We start from the raw sequence: 20328 nt of genomic DNA on the forward strand, positions 1-20328 counted from the left end.
AGATATGGCCTTGCGTCCATTTGATGTGCTCTTTGTGCTTTGTTTTTGAGATATTATTCTTTGTCGGCATGGTTTGAAGATGATCCAATTAACTTTTCGTGGAAATCGCAGCAACGGTCTAGGAGGAGTTCAAAAAAGTGGCCAATAATACATTTATTTGCTTAGAGAATCTAGAAAAAATACTTGAACAGTATATAAATAGAAGTAATACTAAAAATATAGCTGCAAGCAACAATTAAGGGTCCAAACTCAACAGAAGCAATTTGCCATTTACTATCAAAATTTTGACACTTGGCCAACAACCTGTGTTTCCAAATTTCCCATGGTGGTTTCGTCTTGATTGGACTAACAGTTTCGAAGATATTGGCTAAAGTTTTTTTAACGCTAAATCACAATGTTGCACAAACCATTAGGCGAAACCTAGCATGTTTGATATCGTTGGACTTGGCAAGGATTCAGTGATCCAAGGAGACTCCCGTGAAAATAAGTCAACCACATACAAAGTTATAAGCATGTAAATTATTTTTTTCACCTCTAGGTGGTGCTGGTCCGAAACTTCTCAGACTCCTTCAGGGCATCGTGCAGATGACCCATTACGAGTCTCGTAATGATATGTTCATGCATTCGTAAAATACAGCATTTTACTACAAAATTCGAAATAGCCGATATGGGAAAATTGGATATCATTCGACTCGGCATGCCACCCCAAATCTAATGAGACCACTGATAATTTATGATTTTTGGACAAACTATTCATAAGTTATAAGAAAAAATAGCCATTTTTCATATATCCAGACCAGTAGGTGGCGCTGTGCCGAAACCTCAGGTCATGCTTGTGATGACATGGACCGACTTTGATCTGAATACGATAAAGCCTTGCGGAAATACAGCCTTACATCTATTTTTGCAAGAGCTACTTAAAATTAATTTGCGAGTTACTCGAAAATGGTTTGACAAATTGACTTAAATTCCATAACTTTATGTCGGCATGGTCTGAAGATGATCTGGCTCAATTTTCATGAATGACTTAATGTGGTACATTTTCTCATGATGGAAAATTACATCATAGGGTGGAATCGAATCATCTTGAGCCAAGGAATCAAAGCTTCAAATGTTATTAGCATAAATGTTAGTAAAACTTTGGACAGTTGGTGGCGCTAGAGAGATTGAGTTAAAGACTTCAAAATCGGTGTGGTTAATGTTGGGACTGACCTCTATCAGTGTGCCAAATTTCACAACTTTTTACCATACAGTTCTATGGGCTGCCATACACTCAAGAGCGGAAGAAGAACGATTACCATAGGTGCCTACGCACTTTCAGTGCTTGGTCCTGATACAGATGTGATTTGAGTGATCTTTGACAGTCGCAGGCGGGCTGGTGTGAAACCGCAGGGATGTTTCTTTAAACGCCTCCGTCCCGTCAGAGCTGATGTGAACCGCTGACACTTTCACTCTGCGTTATGAGGCTTGAAATGAGCCTGCGAGACATTTGTGCTCATTGTGTAATTAAAGTAACAGGCTTTCTGTAATGAGTTCATGGTCACGTTCCGGTATCAGCCGAATTATAAAATCACCAGAATTAGGATGCAGTGAATGTTGGCGAGAGAAACATCACTGCATGTGTTATAATCCAGCCCAAAACTGAAACACACTCTCTCGCTCACGCTGTAGATGAATTGTGTTATTTACACACGGCCGTGACACATCAGGTAATTATTCTGAGACCTAAACAAATACCTTCTCTTCTCTTAATCTACAGCACACATGCAGCAAACGCCTGCTAATAGATCAGCGCTGACAGCTTCATTAGACTGAACATTAGCAGAGACTTTAACAGCGACTCCATCAGCCAACATGAGTGTGACGAGGAACAAGCTTTATTATAAAACACACATTATTGAAAATAAGACTGATAAGCTTTATTTTAACTAAGGGAACAAGGAGCCATAAACGTGTACAGGCGTATGTGTCACTTTCACAACACTTCTTTTTGTTATTTCCCTGAAGTCCAATTATAACCTCTATCATTTAGTTTCTTCATTTAAGTTTTCTCTTTGACTGTTAGAATAAAACTTTGGTAACATTTTACTTTTTGCCTTTATGTATGATGCATTATACAGGTATTTATCATGCATTGTGTCTTTTCATAAATAATTGTAACCAAAGTTAAAGTGCATTATATTATTTGCAGATTCTGAAATTAGTTGTCATGTGTTTTAATGCATTATACTGTCTAAAAAGTGTAACATAAGGATTATAATGTATTATAACTGTGGTTACAATTATTCATGAGATCATACAGTGCATTATAAGTTGCATTAGAAGGTATTAAACAAAATACTTATATAATGCATTATATATATAAAGAAATGTTAGTATTTGATGAATGTTCTCATAATGTTGCCAGAAAACATTATTTGAACAACATTCTTCAAATGTCCTTTAAATATCAGAACGAGCTTTATTTGAGTTTGTTGTGGTTTTTAAGGAGCTATATATATATATATATATATATATATATAAAACACAAGAGGATAGAAAGAACATTTTAATAAGTAAAATTAAGAAAACAAATATATTAAAAAAGTAATTTTTTTGCATTATGATCTGTATACAACTGTATAAATAAAAATATGTATTTATATTAAGGGTCACTAATTTTCCGAGCCAAGTTGAGAAAACATGAGAAAAGTAATGTATGGCATTTTTTAAGGAGTAACGCAAGTAACTTTCCCCAACACTGATCATAACATCGTAATATACAGTACATCATACACCTGTTATATTGCTAAATATACCTGATTTTTCATATCAACAGAAAAATATACCGGGATAACCTTCTCTTGAGACTCCCTTGCTTTCAGATCAGATGGTTAATGATATGCTAAAAAATCACCAGAAAAGCACATTAAAAACACCACATAGACATATAAACAACATTAAAAACTTGATTTTCACCACAGGGGGACTTTAAATACAAGATGAAAACAATGACTGACAGGAATAAATAGTATGTAATCAGACCAAACAACTAAACCAAGTAGGCCAAACAGGAATTAACAGAACAAAATAGTATCCATAATAGTGACATGTTGAAACGAGGAAACCATCAGGCAAAGGAACAGGCGGATCCACGTGCATTTTTAACAATGATCTTGCTATCAGTGATTGTGTTTATTTACATTGCATTGCATTTTGGGAGTCAGATCCCATGACTGGCGAACTGGTCGAAGGCTTGAGTGAAATATACAGTATCCTTTAATGTGAAATATAAAATACAAATACAAATGTGTGTGTGTGTGTTCAGGCCCTGGGAGGATCACACTGATTTTAGCTCCAGAATGAGAACACTGCGATCGGACCAAAGGGGAACATTCATAACTCTGGATGATGCATTTCCACAGTGAGGTCAAAGGTCACAGGACTCGAGCGTGTGACTCACTGTCAGAACGGTAAAAAGAAACCACACAAAATAAAAAATGACTTGTTTGTTGAGAAAAGCTCTGGAATTATTTCTGAAAAGAAAACAACTTTTCTGGCATTCACATTTCTCTGTGTGTGTGTTATAATAAATGATTAGAGAAATTAGTACAAATAAAGGACTATTTTGTGAAAATTAAAATATATTTACTGTGTTAGGTGATTATTGTTATTCTTTTGATTTATTGCAGGTTTGATCCCTTCCAGTGATGTTTATGGGCTGATAGCTCTGTGATGAAGTGATCTAGTGTGATTCTGTGAAGCTCATAAACGCATCGACACTCCTGCAGTCACACGCAGCCCTCGTCACATGACGACGCTGGAATCTACGGCATGTTTCATGTGCATCTTACATGCATTCATGGGCAAATCTGAAATTCAGAGAACTGCACTGGAAACATCAGGAAGAAGCTGAATTATGTCTGATCTGAGGAAACATCAGGCCTCTAAAACCTCAGAGACCAGCAGAAAACTGAGGATGAGAGAGAAGTGATAGCAGGAGGAAAGAGTTTTAAAAGCATAAAACATTTTATCAGGTTATCATGTTGGTCAAGATTTCTTGCACTGAACAGACAGTTATAATTTAGTTTTTAGAATCATTTTTTACACTTTTAAACAGGCTGTTTTTGCTGCCGAACATTTAAGATCTTCATTGAATTATGATGATTGAATAATCTGTTTCCGTGTGGAATGAGTTACAGCGCTTAGTTCCATTTTTGTTGGCTAATAAAAGATTTCTGAATCTTTTTTTGCAGCTGGCTTTCAAAAAATACTAAAAATATATGCATTTATTTATAAATAAAAACATCTTTCTCAGCAAACAAAATATATGTTCTAAGAATGTTTTGCTAACATTCCTATTAAGTACATTATTTCTGAATGTTCAAGACGTTTCTTCTTGGTTATGTGAAGGTTAAGGGAACATTCCATTGTATCATTCTTCAAACATTATGGGAATGTTACTTTTGAATGTTCTCTGAAGGCGTAACATTTGAACACAGCTGTCAGTCTGAGCTGACCGATGTCATCCTGACCCCTGGCTGAAGCTTACCTAACACTGTAACTTAACTCAGTTCTCCAGCTCTTCCCCTGCGGCAGCGCTGTGAATCAATAGACCCTCTGACCTCAGGCCTGAAGGCATCATCTATCTGACCCTGTTAAAATGTGTTGGACAGAGAGAAAGAAACAGACTGAAAGAGAAATGTATAAAGTGAAGCGGCAGCAGCAGCCTCGGGCTCTTCAACACTGCTAAAGACAGAGAAACACTGTGTGGGAGGACAAACACTGACCTACATCAACACTGAGAGAGTGTGAGTGTGTGTGTGTGAACATGTATTTATCCAGAAGACTCCACAAAGTACGAAAGATACGGAATGTTTGACTTTGTGGGGTCCTTTAATTGGACATAATCTTTTATATGAGACTAAACGTTGACTCAATTTACTATCGTCTTTCCCTACACTAAACCTAAACCCACCCGTCACAGGAACCTAATGTAATTTTAACATTCTTATATATAAGAATGTTGGGTAACACTTTCTATGAAGATCATACTTATAATGAATTATAGCTCCATTTATACTTCATTATAAGCAAGTATTACTATTTTATAAACATATTTGTAAAGACTTATTAAGACCTATACAGTTATAGTTACATTTATATTATTTTTATAATTACTTATAAGTCATGCATTTTCCTTTTCAATGCATGATTCATTATACACTGATTTATAAGTATTAATTAGTCCGTCATATGGTTCCATGAACATATTTATAAAGATGCAGCTTGCATTGCTATAATGTTATATTATAGTTCAAATTACTTTTTATTCAGATTTATTTGTCAAATTAGTGAATACGTGTTGTGTTCTTATAAATACTTATTGTGAGTAATAGTTACTAATCTCTATAAATGCATCATTGATGGCTTTAAGTAAAGTGAAAACACAGGATGCAATTTTCCTAAATCAAATGTTAAGAAATCACGAATATGTGCTCATTTTACATTTTAAGCCTACTTGTAAATGTAACTAATAAACAACAATTCCTGAAATAAAAAAAAAAAAATGGAAATCTTTAATAAAAACAGTTGAAAAAAAGTATCTTTTTTTAATGTTACATACTAGAAAAACACTGCAACAATATTTTGAAAGTATAATTTCAAAATGCTATAAGCAATACCATGCAAATGGCTGAGGAGGTATAGATTTGAACAAATCAAAATTACCATTCATTACCTCTAATGCAAACTTTAGCCATTAAAGACATTATAACTCGTTGATACAGCAAACAAGTGTTTCTGGAACTATTTTGTGATCGTTTATAAATCAGTGTATAATGAATTATGAACATGCACATTGAAAAAGCAAATGCATGGCTTATAAGTAATTATAAAAATAATATAAATGTATCTATAACTGTTCTTATAATGCAGTATAAATCTTTATAAATATATTTATAGAATAGTAATACTTACTTATAAATAAGTATAAATGTGGCTATAAATCATTATAAGCATGGTCTTCATAGAAAGCGTTACCGAAAGTTTTAACATTCTATATATATATATATATATATATATATATATATATATATATATACAGGTGCTGGTCATATAATTAGAATATCGTGAAAAAGTTCATTTTTTTATTGTAAATTATTTTTAAAAATGAAACTTTCATATATTCTAGATTCCCTACATGTAAAGTAAAACATTTTTTTTTTTTTTTTTTTTTTTTTTTTTTGATGATTAGAGTGTACAGCAAAATCCAGTATCTCAAAATATTAGAATATTTCCTAAGATCAATCAAAAAATGGATTTTCAAAAGAGAAAAGTTCAAGTTCTTTAAAGTATGTTCATTTGTGCACTCAATACTTGGTCGGCAGCACATAATACAGCAAATGACTTGCTCCGAGCACAAATTACAGCATCAGTGAAGTGTGGCATGGAAGTGATCAGCCTGTGGCACTGCTGAGGCACTATTGAGCCTTCAGATCATCTGTGTATTGTTGGATCGACTGTTTCTCATCTTTCTCTTGAAAATATCCCATAGATTCAGGGGTCAGGCATGTTGGCTGGCCAATAAAGCACAGTAATATCATGGTCAGCAAACCACTTGGAAAAGGTTTTGGCACTATGGGCAGGTGCTAAAGTCCTGCTGGAAAAGGAAATCAGCATCTCCATAAAGCTTGTCAGCAGATGGAAGCATAAAGTGCTCCAAAATATGCTGGAAGATGGCTGCATTGACTTTGCACTTGATAAAACACAATGGACCAACACCAGCAGATGTCACGGCCCCCCAAATCATTACTAACTTCAGAAACTTCACACTAGACTTCAAGCAGCTTGGATTCTGTGCCTCTCCAGTCTTCCTTCAGACTCTGGGACCATGATTTCAACATGAAATGCAAAATTTACTTTTATCTGAAAAGAGGACTTTCGACCACTGTTCACTGTCCAGTTCTTTGTCTCCTTAGCCCAGGAAAGATGCTTCTGATGTTGTTTCTGTTTCAGAAGTGGCTCGGTAGTCCTTTTTCTGAAGATGTCTGAGTGTGGTGGCTCTTGATGCGCTGACTCCGGCTTCATTTGACTCATTGTAAAGCTCTCCCAAGTGTTTGAATCGGCTTTACTTGATAGTATTCTCAAGCTTGTGGTCATCCCTGTTGCTTGTACACCTTTGCCTACCAAATTTCTTCCTTCTAGTCAACTTTGCATTTAATATGCTTTGATACATCACTCTGTAAACAGCCACCACATTCAGTAATGACCATCTGTGACTTATTCTCTTTGTGGAGGCTGTCAATGATTGTCTCCTGGACCATTGCCAAGTCAGCAGTCTTCCCCATTAGTGTGGTTTCAAAGAACAAGAGATACCCAGAATTTATACTGTAGGGATGGTCATTTAATGAAACTCAAATGTAAATATTCTAATATTTTGAGATACTGGATTTTGGACTTTCATTAGCTGTTTAAAAAAAAAACTTTTGAAATGTTTTACTTTACATGTAGGGAATCTAGTATAAATGAAAGTTTCATTTTTTAAAATAATTTACAATAAAAAATTAACCTTTTCACGATATTCTAATTATATGACCAGCACCTGTATATATATAAGAATGTTAAAATTACGTTAGGTTCCTGTGACGGGTAGGTTTAGGTATAGTGTATATAGGGGATAGAAAATACGGTTTGCACAGTATATAAACCATTACGCCTATGAAATGTCCCCACAATTCACAAAAACAAACCTGTGTGTGTGTGTGTTGTCTGAACTTGACTAGTGCACCAGCTCGCTTCCCATGCTTGCGCATCTTAGACCTTCAACTACAATGTCCAGCAAAACATCAGAATAATCGAAAACTTTTAAAATTTTGGGTGGTGTGTACTGTACACCATACAGACTTTATCAAAGAATTTGCTGATTTTGCATCAGAATTAGCACTGGCTGCAGACAAATCTTAATTCTTGGTGATTTTAATATACAATATAGTATAGTAAATGTAGATAATGAAAAAGACGCATTGTGATTGGCATTTACAGATATTCTAAACTCTATTGGAGTTAGACAACATGTGTCTGGACCCACTCATTGTCATAATCATACTTTAGTTCTAATATTGTCACATGGAATCAATGTTGATGCCATTAAAATTGTTCAGCAGAGCGATGACATCTCAGATCATTATCTAGTCTCATGTAGCCAAGGCTGCAAAACCGACTCCCTGTTACAAATATGGTAGAACTATTACTTCTCCAGCTAAAGATTGCTATAAATAACTTTCCTTATCACATTCTACTCCTCAGCATAACAGATAGCTTGAAAGAACTCGATTCTGCAACAGAAATGTCTCAGGTTATGACTGTAACCATGGTTCCCTGAAAAGGGAACTAGACACTGCATCTGAGAATTCGATGCTATTGGAACACCTCTGCATTATTGCATCGTGAAGCACGTGTGAAATCAGTTTAATAGAATGAGGTCGAGGCCAGGGTACGTTCCAAAGGTGCCATCTTTGGCCATCCATCTGGTTATCCTTCAAGCCTTTTCTCCTCTGCCATTTGACTCGCCGGAGCAAGAGAGGTGTCATTTCTTGTCAGGGCCCTTAGGATTGATGTTGATCATATAAAGCCTAGTGTAAATCTGCTGTTTACCTGCTTTGAAGGTCAGGACGGAGGTTTTCGTTAAGCACTGCCATTACGTCATGATTGGATTTTTTGCTTCAGACACCGGCTCACGCGGAAGCGTTCCCATAACGTAAATGCATAACGCAGCATCTCTCAGGAAACTGAGTTACATACGTAACCTGAGACATCTTTAAGGGTAATTATTTCCTCGGATTCACTATGAGCTCTTTTTGTTGAATCATGCTGAATTAATTTGCTTCAATGAGGAAAAAAACTGTGTTTTGATATTCACATTTATTAATATTTTTTTCACTGCATGTTAAATCAGATCCAAGCAAAAGCAGAGAATGATAACACTCTAATATCTGAATAACACAAATGTATAAAAACAATTGAATTACATGAAGTGAACGGATATAATTTGTTATTGTGAACAATATTTTTCTCACATTACATACATTTTTATATTAGTAAAATATTATAATTTTTGATAAGTTCTAGTAATTTGTGATGCTATATGCATTTTAGAAATAAATATTTGATTAACAAATAAAATATTCATATTATCTTTATGTTAATGATTTTGCAGCTCAGAGCTATGATACGACAATATTATTTGTAGAGGTCTAGATGGAGAACTTAACATTTCTAGGAGAGATTCGCACCAATCAAGGAATCTGAATTTCTGTTGCTGAAATAAGTGTTTTTCTTTCATGGATTTAATATGATGTTTCTTTAAAAGCATGTTGTATATACTACATTTATTATGTTTTATGGTGTTTCCTTGTACTTTTGCAGCTCTCTAAGAGCTCTGCTTATACTTTTACTGCGAACAGGATGCTGTTGATTCAGAGTAGAGAGACTTAATAGTGACTTTTCGTCAAAGGGGCTCAGGTGTTCTGATAATGGCATAACCTGCTGTTTTGCTTTAAAAAAGAGAGAGACAGAGAATGAGAAACATATAATTAAAGTAATGCCTCTTTTATAAAAATATACAAATACTTGTATCATATTAGTTTTTTAATATGCCCTAAGTGACAAAACATGGTGCATGTTTAAATAAATATCTGCTACTTTACCTCTGTCAGTTAACTTTTCCACCTCTTCTTTGCATAAACCCTCTAGCTTTTCTTTCAGTTGAGAGACAGATTTCCCCACATCATCAAAAGAGAAAGAACAGTCAGTGATGCCGGAGAAATCAGAAGATGTAGAAGGTGAAGGTAGGGACTTGAAACCCTAGAAGAAGAAAAATATGATAAGACTCTCCTAATAACCACTGTCCTGTCATTGAGGAAATGTCTGTTACCTGTAGGAAAAGGATGTGATTGTCAGTGTGTGAAAGTTGCTCCAGTTCAGCTTCTCTCCTCCTCAGATCACTAATATCTCGCTCTAGTTCCTCCAAGACTTTTTCAGCTCGACTCACTTTAGCCTTTTCCTCATCTCTGATCATCTGTGTCACCTCAGATCTGCTTTTCTCAATGTAGTGGATCAGTTCAGTAAAGATCCTCTCACTGTCCTCCACTGCCGTCTGTGCAGAGTGCTGTCAGGACACGGACAATCAGACCTTTGACTCGGATCAGCCTGCTTTTCTCCATCTCTCAACTCACCTTATGTGTCTTCACGGCATCTTTTAGCTCCTGAATCCTTTTCTCTGTTTCTTGCATTATCTGCTGGACCTTTCTCTGCCTCTCCTCCAAACTCTTCTGTATGAAAATCAAATAAAAATGGTGAAATCCAGTATTTTTCATTTATATTAACCCTTATAGGGTCTTTGGGGTCTTTTTAGACCCCAAACGACATTTGCTAAAATTAAAAAAAAGTTATTTTGTCCAAATGACATGAAACTTTGTACAGTTGTTCACACTTTCTAGATCTACAAATAAAAAACATTGGAGTGATATCTTGTTTTTATGTTAGTGTAGAAAAAAAAGTCACACTCAGGGTCTTTGGGGTCTCCAGAGACCCCAGGCAACAAAATGTAATTTTGTAACAAAATAATTGTTTTTAAAAAAACAAATGTCATTTTACTCTGTTTATTAATGTTTTTACTTTATATTTGTGCAGTTTTTGGAAGATTTATCATATCTTTTAAATTTATATAAATAAATAAATGCATATTTTTTAAATAGGTTTTTATACAAAAACAGCTTTTTATGTAAAATTGACTTTATAAAAGACCCACATTTCTAACTTTCATTCATGGGGATAACATGGATAATTTGACATGGTTTAGTGTAAGATTTTTGCCCATCTTTTGTAAAATGCAGTTTTAAAAGTAAAAAATGATCACTTTATCCAGTAGATGGCAGCAGAGCTTCACTATTTGTTATTTGACTGACTAAAAGACATCTTTTCACAAGTATTTTTCAGCTGGATTCATATCTAAATATTATGAAATCACAATTATGACAAAAAAAAAAAAAAAAAAAAAAAACTTTTGTTGAAGTTTAGCATTTTTTTGTACTGAAAAAATAAGTTTTTCAAAAATGTTGATTTTAAGGATAAATTTTGTCCATTTTCTAAGTGGGTCATAGTCTCATCATAATGTAACAATCATGAAAAACTGATTTTTTTCATTATAAACAATACCAAACTTTGACAAAAAGTAGCTTTTTTTGTCATAATTGTGATTTCGTAATATTTAGATATGAATCCAAATGAAAAATACTTGTGAAAAGATGTCTTTCAGTCAGTCAAATAGCAAAAAGTGGAGCTCTGTAGCATCTACTGGATAAAGTGATCATTTTTTACTTTTAAAACTGCATTTTCCAAAAGATGGGCAAAAATCTTACACTAAACCATGTCAAATTATCCATGTTATCCCCATGAATGAATGTTAGAAATGTGGGTCTTTTATAAAGTGAATTTGACATAAAAGTTGTTTTTGTATAAAAACCTATTTTAAAAAATATTTTTAAATTTATTTATATATATTTAAAAAATATGATAAATCCTCCAAAAACTGCACAAATGTGGAGTAAAAACATTAATAAACACAGTAAAATTACATTTGTTTTTTTTTGCTTTTTAAATATTTTGTTACAAAATTACATTTTGATGCCTGGGGTCTGTGGAGACCCTGAGTGTATGAAGACCGCACAAGGGTTCATTTCAAAAGCTGCTAGTTCAGGTCATACCTGTTTCTCTGTCCTTTCAGCTACAGCTGTTACAGTGTCATGATTTCTATGTTCATCCATCGTACACAGATAACATATGCATCGCTGATCAGTACGGCAGTAGATTTCTAGTTGTTTGTCATGTTTGGAGCAGATCATACCCTGCAGTCGTCCAGTGGCATCGGTTATCTTGTGTCGTTTGCCTGTGCGGAAAGCCTCATGGCGCTCAAAGTGAATTTGACAGTACGATTCCAGACACTGCAGACAGGACTTTACAGCTTTGTATTTTCTCCCAGTACAAACATCACACTCCACATCTCCAGGTCCAGCGTAATTGAGAGTTATTTTGACTTTTGTCATCTTTAGTTTCTCCACCATTTTAGCAAACACCACATTCTTATATAAAGCCGGTCTTGGAGTGAAGGTCCGTTTGCACATCGGGCAGCTGTACACTGCATTGTGATCTTGCTGATTCCAGTGGTGCGTAACGCAGCTCATACAGTAACTGTGTCCGCAGGAGATGATGGTCACTGGATCCTTCAGTAGATCCAGACAGACTGGACAGCTGAACTGATCCTCGGCCTCTGAAATACTGGCTTCTGCCATAATACTGCAATCACATAAAGATAGAATAGAGAAACATACAGCGTCTTATCTACAATTAGGTTTCATTTTCTCTGCATTTAAGGGCTATTATAGTTGGTGTTTAAGAAACGTGCAAAACAGGTATGTCTGGTGCGACTGGTTGTGTCTTTTCCAGAGCGTTGAGCTGTTCAGTCACTATAAACTGTTGTTGAATTAAACGAAAACACAACTACATATTAAAATTCAAGATTCCATATCATTTGATTAAAATTACATATTTAAAATGTTCAGTACTTTACCTCTGCCAGATATATTTTCTTATTCCTCGCTGTAGAAACCCTTCAGTTGATCTTTCAGATCAGTATGTTTTCCCTGCCTTAGGAGGAAGCTGTGATTTATCAGTGTTTCACGAGTTCGCCTGCGCATTCAGTCTTAATGGTTAATGGTAAATGAACTTGGCTTGCTCTCCTCAAAGGAGGCTCGACTCGAGCTAAACCCTCAAAAAGATATTTACAAGGACTGCAAGCTGGGCAGTCAACTAAGAGTAGTTCAGCGATATAAGTACAGAAGACTTAAAGGATTTAATCCCTCTCAAAGATGAGCAGAATATTTTTTGCTGTTGCCACATTGGGGGGAAAATAAGGCAGCTTGTGCGGTGAATTACCTGCGGGTGCTAAAAGAGAAAACGAAAGGGATCCTGCAGGAACAGAGAGAGAAATCTTTCTGAGGGATACTTTTCTGTTCCTACAGATGATTAGTTGGAGAACTGCTTCGAGGGCGGAGACTGAAATCACTGCTGTGGTAGATAAAAGTTTAGAAATAAAGTTTTAATCTGAAAGCAGAGCGAGAGCGGTGGCCAAAATAACTGCTGCGGCAGTGGTGCCATGTGTTCCCCAGGTAAGCGACGCACATGCACCCCGCCAGGCCACCTTCTTCCATTGCTCCGTGGTCCAGTTCTGATGCTCACGTGTCCACTGTTGGCTCTTTCGGCGGTGGACAGGGGTCAGCATGGGCACCCTGACTGGTCTGCAGCTATGCAGCTCCATACGCAACAAACTGATGCACTGTGTATTCTGACACCTTTCTATCAGAACCAGGGTCTTTTTAGACCCCAAACGACGTTTGCTAAAATAAAAAAAAAAATCTTTTTGTCCAAATGACATGAAACTTTGATCAGTTGTTCACACTTTCTAGACCTACAAATAAAAAATAAATTTTTTTTTAAAAAAATGGAGCGATATCTTCGTTTTGTTAGTGTAGAAAAAAAATCACACTCAGGGTCTTTGGGGTCTCCATGCAACAAAATATAATTTTTTAACAAAATAATTGTTTTTTAAAAAACAAATGTAATTTTACTCTGTTTATTAATGTTTTTACTCCACATTTATGCAGTTTTTGGAGGATTTATCGTATATTTTAAATGTATATAAATAAATAAATAAATATTTTTTTTAAATAGGTTTTTACACAAAAACAGCTTTTTATGTAAAATTCACTTTATAAAAGACCCACATTTCTAACTTTCATTTCTGGGGATAATTTGACATGGTTTAGTGTGAGATTTTTGCCCATCTTTTGGAAAATTCAGTTTTAAAAGAGTTAAAAAATGATCACTGTATCCAGTAGATGGCAGCAGAGCTCCACTATTTGCTATTTGACTGACTGAAAGACATCTTTTCACAAGTATTCTTCAGTTGGATTCATATCTAAATATTATGAAATCACAATTATGACAATAAAAGATACTTTTTGCCAAAGTTTACCATTTTTTTGTACTGAAAAAAAATAAGTTTTTCAATATTGTTACTTACACAAACCATGTCATATTATCCATGTTATCCCCATGAATGAACGTGAGAAATGTGGGTCTTTTATAAAATGAATTTTACATAAAAAGCTGTTTTTGTATAAAAACCTATTCAACAAAATATGTTTTAATTTATTTACATAAATTCAAAAAATATGACAAATCCTCCAAAAACTGCACAAATGTGGCGTAAAAACATTAATAAACACAGTAAAATTACATTTGTTTTTTTAAAAAACAATTATTTTGTTACAAAATTACATTGTGTTGTCTGGGGTCTGTAGAGACCCTGAGTGTACTTCCCAAATGAAGACCGCACAACGGTTAAATGCTTGAGCAGTTTGAGCTACAGGAGCTCGTCTGTTGGATTGGACCACACGGGTCAGCCTTCATTGAGTCCCATTTTTCCTGCTTCTAACACATCAACTTTGAGGAGTGTTCGGCTGGATGAATATTGTACACATAAAGAGTGCTGATGACACACAGCCTTTATGAACGATCTCTTCTCATGCCATCTGACAGCAATCATTGTCTTGAGCACACAGCATTACATGACAGTGAAAAAGTTTTAATGTGTGTTTGAACAGAACCGCACCTGTGTCGGGACAGCAGCTGGAGCTCAAACGCTTCACAGCTGTAACTCTGGGAATAAATGATCGCTGAATGTGGTTAAACGTCTCATTCAGCAGGACTCTCTCTCTCTCTCACACACGTCACATCTTCATCCTGAGCTGCTCTGCACCAGTGATGAGGAGAAACTCATTAAAAACAATGCTACTGTTTTGTTATAAATTCATGTTCCTCATAATCTTGAATCAGAATATCTTCTCCTCCCTCTTGCAGCATCTCTTCTCTGATGATGAGGGCGGGGCCACCTGTCACTCACATGAGATCCACCAATAGCAAACCAGAACCATCCAATCAATTCCCCACAGACAAAATCAAGCCCCGCCCTACATTTGTTCTTGTTTGCTAAGTTTCATTCGGATATACGGCACAATAGAGAAGAAAAGACCAGTGCAACTTCCATTTTATTAACCGACTGCTCTTTCAGAACACGTGTTGTGGACTTACACCCTGCCAAGTTACCTCCCCAAAAAAGATTACATTAATGAAACAATTAAACATTTAATACACGAGGGGGTGACATTTATCTCGCCCTCAGCACATTGCCAGAGCTCCTTTCTCTGCCAGTGAACCGGCCTGTTGTTAGGGCACATTTTATAGCTCAATATGGGATCTCGGCCAAGGATTCTGGGAAAAGAGCTGTATGCCAAGCGTAATGAAGACACGGATAAATGGAGGGTGGATCTGGCTGACGGCACGTTTGATTGGTCAGAGGGACGTGTTCATGAGTTCTTGTGTTCATATATGTAGAAGAGGAGAGAGACGGGTTCAGCATCACCGTGTCTCTCTGGATGTTTGTCGTTCTGGAGGCTGATTTCATTTGCCTGCCATTAGATTTGAAAATGTTGAAATTCAATCACTAGAATTTTCTTAACACAAATGCACAATATAATCCATTTACTTTTTATTCTTCTGTGTCTCTGTACTGCCAACAGATCCAGCAGATATTCATGAAAACATTTTTTAAAAATCCGGCAAATAATTCATAAAACGTTATTTATGAATGTTTAAAACGTCCAGTTTTTTAAACGCTTTATAAAGTTTTTTCCTGGTTATGCAAACGTTAAAGGAACATTCCATTTTATCATTCTTCAAACATTATGGGAACGTTACTTTTAAATGTTCTCTGAACGTTCTAAAACAAGTAACATTTAAACAACATTAGACGAACATCAAACTAAAACATGAACGATGTATAAATAATGTTTTTGTGCTAACATTTTGAGAACATTATTAAAGGCCAGATAACACTGAACGAACGTTTTATTAACGTTACTGGAAGAACGTTTGTTCATAACTTTGCCAGAATGTGGGATACTGGCTCTTATTATTTAATAATAAAAATGCTAGTCGATACAGCAACTACATAAATTTATCCACTAACCATTCATAAACGTCTAAAAGTTGTAACTTCTTCCTGAGTCTCTCCATCAGTGTCGACTCCGGTTTGAACAATGTAAGGCTGAACACTTTCCTCATTTTGGCTGCGTGAGATTCTCCAGCTTTGTTGTTGTTGAGCTGTTAAAGCTCCGCCCTCTTCTGGAAAGCGGAGCTCATTTGCATTTAAAGGGACACACACAAAAACGGCTTGTTTTTGCTCACACCCAAATAGGGGCAAATTTGACAAGCTATAATAAATGATCTGTGGGGGATTTTGAGCTGAAACTTCACACACACATTCTGGAGACACCAGAGACTGATATTACATCTTGTGAAAGGGGCATTATAGGTTCACTTTAACTTAAAATCTCAGGGCGACTTAAAGTAGATATTTTAGCTCAAAGGGATTCAGCTGACAAAATGTTTGGGAATCCCTGGATTACATCATTCATCATGATGCATGAATATGGTAATTGCAAATATGGTAATAAGGTTAAAAAAAAAAAAAGCTTAACATTATGAAATGTTTGCACCGTCTGATTGTGGTTAACAATAGACCTGAAAAACAACTTGAAAACATCCTGTAGTTTCAATTAGTTCTTTATCTGATCAAACTGACACACAGTATGTGAGAAAAAACAACAGAAGATTGAATCCAAACCTCTTCCAACTCAAATAATACCTTGAAGCGTTCACTTCTGCTCTGGTTTTCTTGTTTCAGCATTCAAGATTCAGAAGTGAGGGAAAAGCTGAAACGCTCCCAGCATCTTCAACTTGATTTTTCCCTTTCGAAAGTGTCAACAAGCTTCCAGCTGCTTCAGGAAGGGAGCGTTTTACCAGCTCAGCGGATGCAAAAAAAACAAGAACAGCAACTTGAAATTGTCCTTGAGGCGTTTGAGTTAGTGATGGTTGATTGCTTGAAAATAAACACTGCAGCCTAGAAAGACGCTCACTTCTGCTGCCGTCTACGAAGGGTGAATGTACACTTCAAACTTATTTGTGTGTATTTGAATTGTATAGAATTTACATTTATTTGGATTACAGTTTTAACACAAACTTACAACTTAATGTCATGCATATTTCAGTCATACATATATGAAATGCATAGTTTATTATAAATTATTTGTCTATTTGATTTTATTTAAATAACCATATTTTCAAAATGTACATTTTTATCTAATATTTACGACTTTTAAAGACATAATGTCAACATAGTATGTCATAATTTTGACTTAAGCGGAAATTTCGACTTAATAATTTTGACTTTTTTTCAATTTCGACTTAATAATTTTGACTTTTTAAGTCAGAATTTTGACTTTTTAAATCAATTTCGATTTAGTACGTTTTTTATATTTTGACTTTTTTGACTTAATATTGACTAAATAATTTAGACTTTTTTAAGTCAATTTCCATTTTGACTTTTTTTCAATTTCAACTTAATTTTGACTTTTTAAGTCATAATTTTGACTTGTGAATTTCGATTTAGTATGTTTTTTTATATTTTGACTTTTTTTTCAATTTCGACGTAAAAATTTTGACTTTTTAAGTCAATTTCGATTTAGTATGTCATAATTTTGACTTTTTAAGTCAATTTTGATTTATTGTCATAATTTCGACTTTTTGTCAATTTCGACTTAATAACTTTGACTTTTTAAGTCATAATTTTGACTTTTTAAGTCAGTTTCAATTTAGTATGTCATAATTTTGACTTTTTGTCAATTTCGACTTTTTGTCAATTTCGACTTTTTGTCAATTTCGACTTAATAATTTTGACTTTTTAAGTCAGTTTCGATTTAGTATGTCATAATTTTGACTTTTTTTCAATTTCGACTTTAATAACTTTGACTTTTTAAGTCATAATTTTGACTTTTTAAGTCAGTTTCGATTTAGTATGTCATAATTTTGACCTTTTTTCAATTTCGACTTAATAATTTTGACTTTTTAAGTCAGTTTCGATTTAGTATGTCATAATTTTGACTTTTTAAGTCAATTTCGATTTATTGTAATAATTTCGACTTTTTGTCAATTTCGATTTAATAACTGACTTTTTAAGTCATAATTTTGACTTTTTTCAATTTCAACTTAATAATTTTGACTTGTCAGAATTTTGACTTTTTAAGTCAATTTTGATTTATTGTCATAATTTCGACTTTTTGTCAATTTCGACTTAATAACTTTGACTTTTTAAGTCATAATTTTGACTTTTTAAGTCAGTTTCGATTTAGTATGTCATAATTTTGACTTTTTTTCAATTTCAACTTAATAATTTTGACTTGTCAGAATTTTGACTTTTTAAGTCAATTTTGATTTATTGTCATAATTTCGACTTTTTGTCAATTTCGACTTAATAACTTTGACTTTTTAAGTCATAATTTTGACTTTTTAAGTCAGTTTCGATTTAGTATGTCATAATTTTGACTTTTTTTCAATTTTGACTTAATAATTTTGACTTTTTAAGTCAGAATTTTGACTTTTTAAATCAATTTCGATTTAGTACGTTTTTTATATTTTGACTTTTTTGACTTAATATTGACTAAATAATTTAGACTTTTTTAAGTCAATTTCCATTTTGACTTTTTTTCAATTTCAACTTAATTTTGACTTTTTAAGTCATAATTTTGACTTGTGAATTTCGATTTAGTATGTTTTTTTATATTTTGACTTTTTTTTCAATTTCGACGTAAAAATTTTGACTTTTTAAGTCAATTTCGATTTAGTATGTCATAATTTTGACTTTTTAAGTCAATTTTGATTTATTGTCATAATTTCGACTTTTTGTCAATTTCGACTTAATAACTTTGACTTTTTAAGTCATAATTTTGACTTTTTAAGTCAGTTTCGATTTAGTATGTCATAATTTTGACTTTTTTTCAATTTCGACTTAATTTTGACTTGTCAGAATTTGGACTTTTTAAGTCAATTTCGATTTATTGTCATAATTTCGACTTTTTGTCAATTTCGACTTTTTGTCAATTTCGACTTTTTGTCAATTTCGACTTAATAATTTTGACTTTTTAAGTCAGTTTCGATTTAGTATGTCATAATTTTGACTTTTTTTCAATTTCGACCTTAATAACTTTGACTTTTTAAGTCATAATTTTGACTTTTTAAGTCAGTTTCGATTTAGTATGTCATAATTTTGACTTTTTTTTCAATTTCGATTTAATAACTTTGACTTTTTAAGTCATAATTTTGACTTTTTAAGTCAGTTTCGATTTAGTATGTCATAATTTTGACTTTTTTTCAATTTCGACTTAATTTTGACTTGTCAGAATTTTGACTTTTTAAGTCAATTTCGATTTATTGTCATAATTTCGACTTTTTGTCAATTTCGACTTTTTGTCAATTTCGAATTTTTGTCAATTTCGACTTAATAATTTTGATTTTTTAAGTCAGTTTCGATTTAGTATGTCATAATTTTGACTTTTTTTCTCAATTTCGACCTTAATAACTTTGACTTTTTAAGTCATAATTTTGACTTTTTAAGTCAATTTCGATTTATTGTCATAATTTTGACTTTTTGTCAATTTCGACTTTTTGTGAATTTAGAATTAATAATTTTGACTTTTTAAGTCAGAATTTTGACTTTTTAAGTCAGTTTCGATTTAGTATGTCATAATTTTGACTTTTTTTCAATTTCGACCTTAATAATTTTGACTTTTTAAGTCTATTTCGATTTAGTATGTCATAATTTTGACTTTTTTTCAATTTATAATTGTATATCTTATTAATTCTAGTTGATATGGCTAGCTGTGGAACAGGCTATTTGGAAATGGCTGGATGGAAATTTTGAATGCAATTGAATTTTGCATTTATATTATTTTGTGTCCACCAAGTGTCAAATCCAGGCTTCCCTAACAATGGTCTCTATGCTTCCCATAATACCACAGCCTCCAGCCCTGGATTACTGTTAAACCGGGTTCAGTCACTCCTCACAGGGCAGGTGCGACAGGAGCCGAACGGATCTCGCTGTGGGGGGTGGAGGAGGCCTGAGATGGGATTTTTTGTCACAGCCTCCGGTGGAAATGTTGAAGACACGGCTACGCCTGAAGTCTGAGCGCACGGATAAAAGGAGAGCTGGATGGGGAAGTCAATAGTGTGGGTTGTTATTGTGTGTCAGCACTGAGAGAGAAGCTTCAATGCGACTGTGACCTATATTTACTGCTCGAGTGCATTTCACTCTTGTTATGCTGAGACACTCTGGAC

General features: G+C 34.1%; 1 protein-coding gene and 1 long non-coding RNA gene across 3 annotated transcripts in view; one reads left to right on the top strand and one right to left on the bottom strand.

Moving 5' to 3' along the window:
- Positions 1-4301, top strand: part of LOC125251741 — a 36343-nt gene extending 32042 nt beyond the window's left edge. For both annotated transcript variants that reach the window (XR_007181073.1, XR_007181074.1), the window contains 2 exons: positions 3308-3452; positions 3672-4301. This is a non-coding gene — a long non-coding RNA (uncharacterized LOC125251741). The remainder of the gene's footprint in view (positions 1-3307; positions 3453-3671) is intronic.
- Positions 4302-9056: 4755 nt separating this feature from the next.
- Positions 9057-12917, bottom strand: LOC125251171 (tripartite motif-containing protein 29-like). The gene is made up of 5 exons (XM_048164119.1): positions 11745-12917; positions 10215-10310; positions 9914-10147; positions 9687-9843; positions 9057-9533 (listed from the first exon to the last, which is right to left on the bottom strand). Exons 1-5 carry the CDS (start codon positions 12327-12329, stop codon positions 9379-9381), a joined length of 1227 nt encoding a protein of 408 aa, XP_048020076.1. The 5' UTR covers positions 12330-12917; the 3' UTR covers positions 9057-9378.
- Positions 12918-20328: the final 7411 nt, after the last annotated feature.

The sequence above is a fragment of the Megalobrama amblycephala genome, linkage group LG17 (genome assembly GCF_018812025.1).
Source record: "Megalobrama amblycephala isolate DHTTF-2021 linkage group LG17, ASM1881202v1, whole genome shotgun sequence".
Classification (NCBI taxonomy): Eukaryota; Metazoa; Chordata; class Actinopteri; order Cypriniformes; family Xenocyprididae; genus Megalobrama; species Megalobrama amblycephala.

Coding starts and splice junctions, on each gene's coding strand:
- LOC125251171 (XM_048164119.1), bottom strand. CDS start 12,329: ATGGCAGAAGCCAGTATTTCAGAGGCCGAGGATCAGTTCAGCTGTCCA. Junction 10,311..11,744: donor CTGAAAGGACAGAGAAACAG/GTATGACCTGAA, acceptor ATTTTCATACAG/AAGAGTTTGGAGGAGAGGCA. Junction 9,844..9,913: donor ATCACATCCTTTTCCTACAG/GTAACAGACATT, acceptor TTCTTCTTCTAG/GGTTTCAAGTCCCTACCTTC.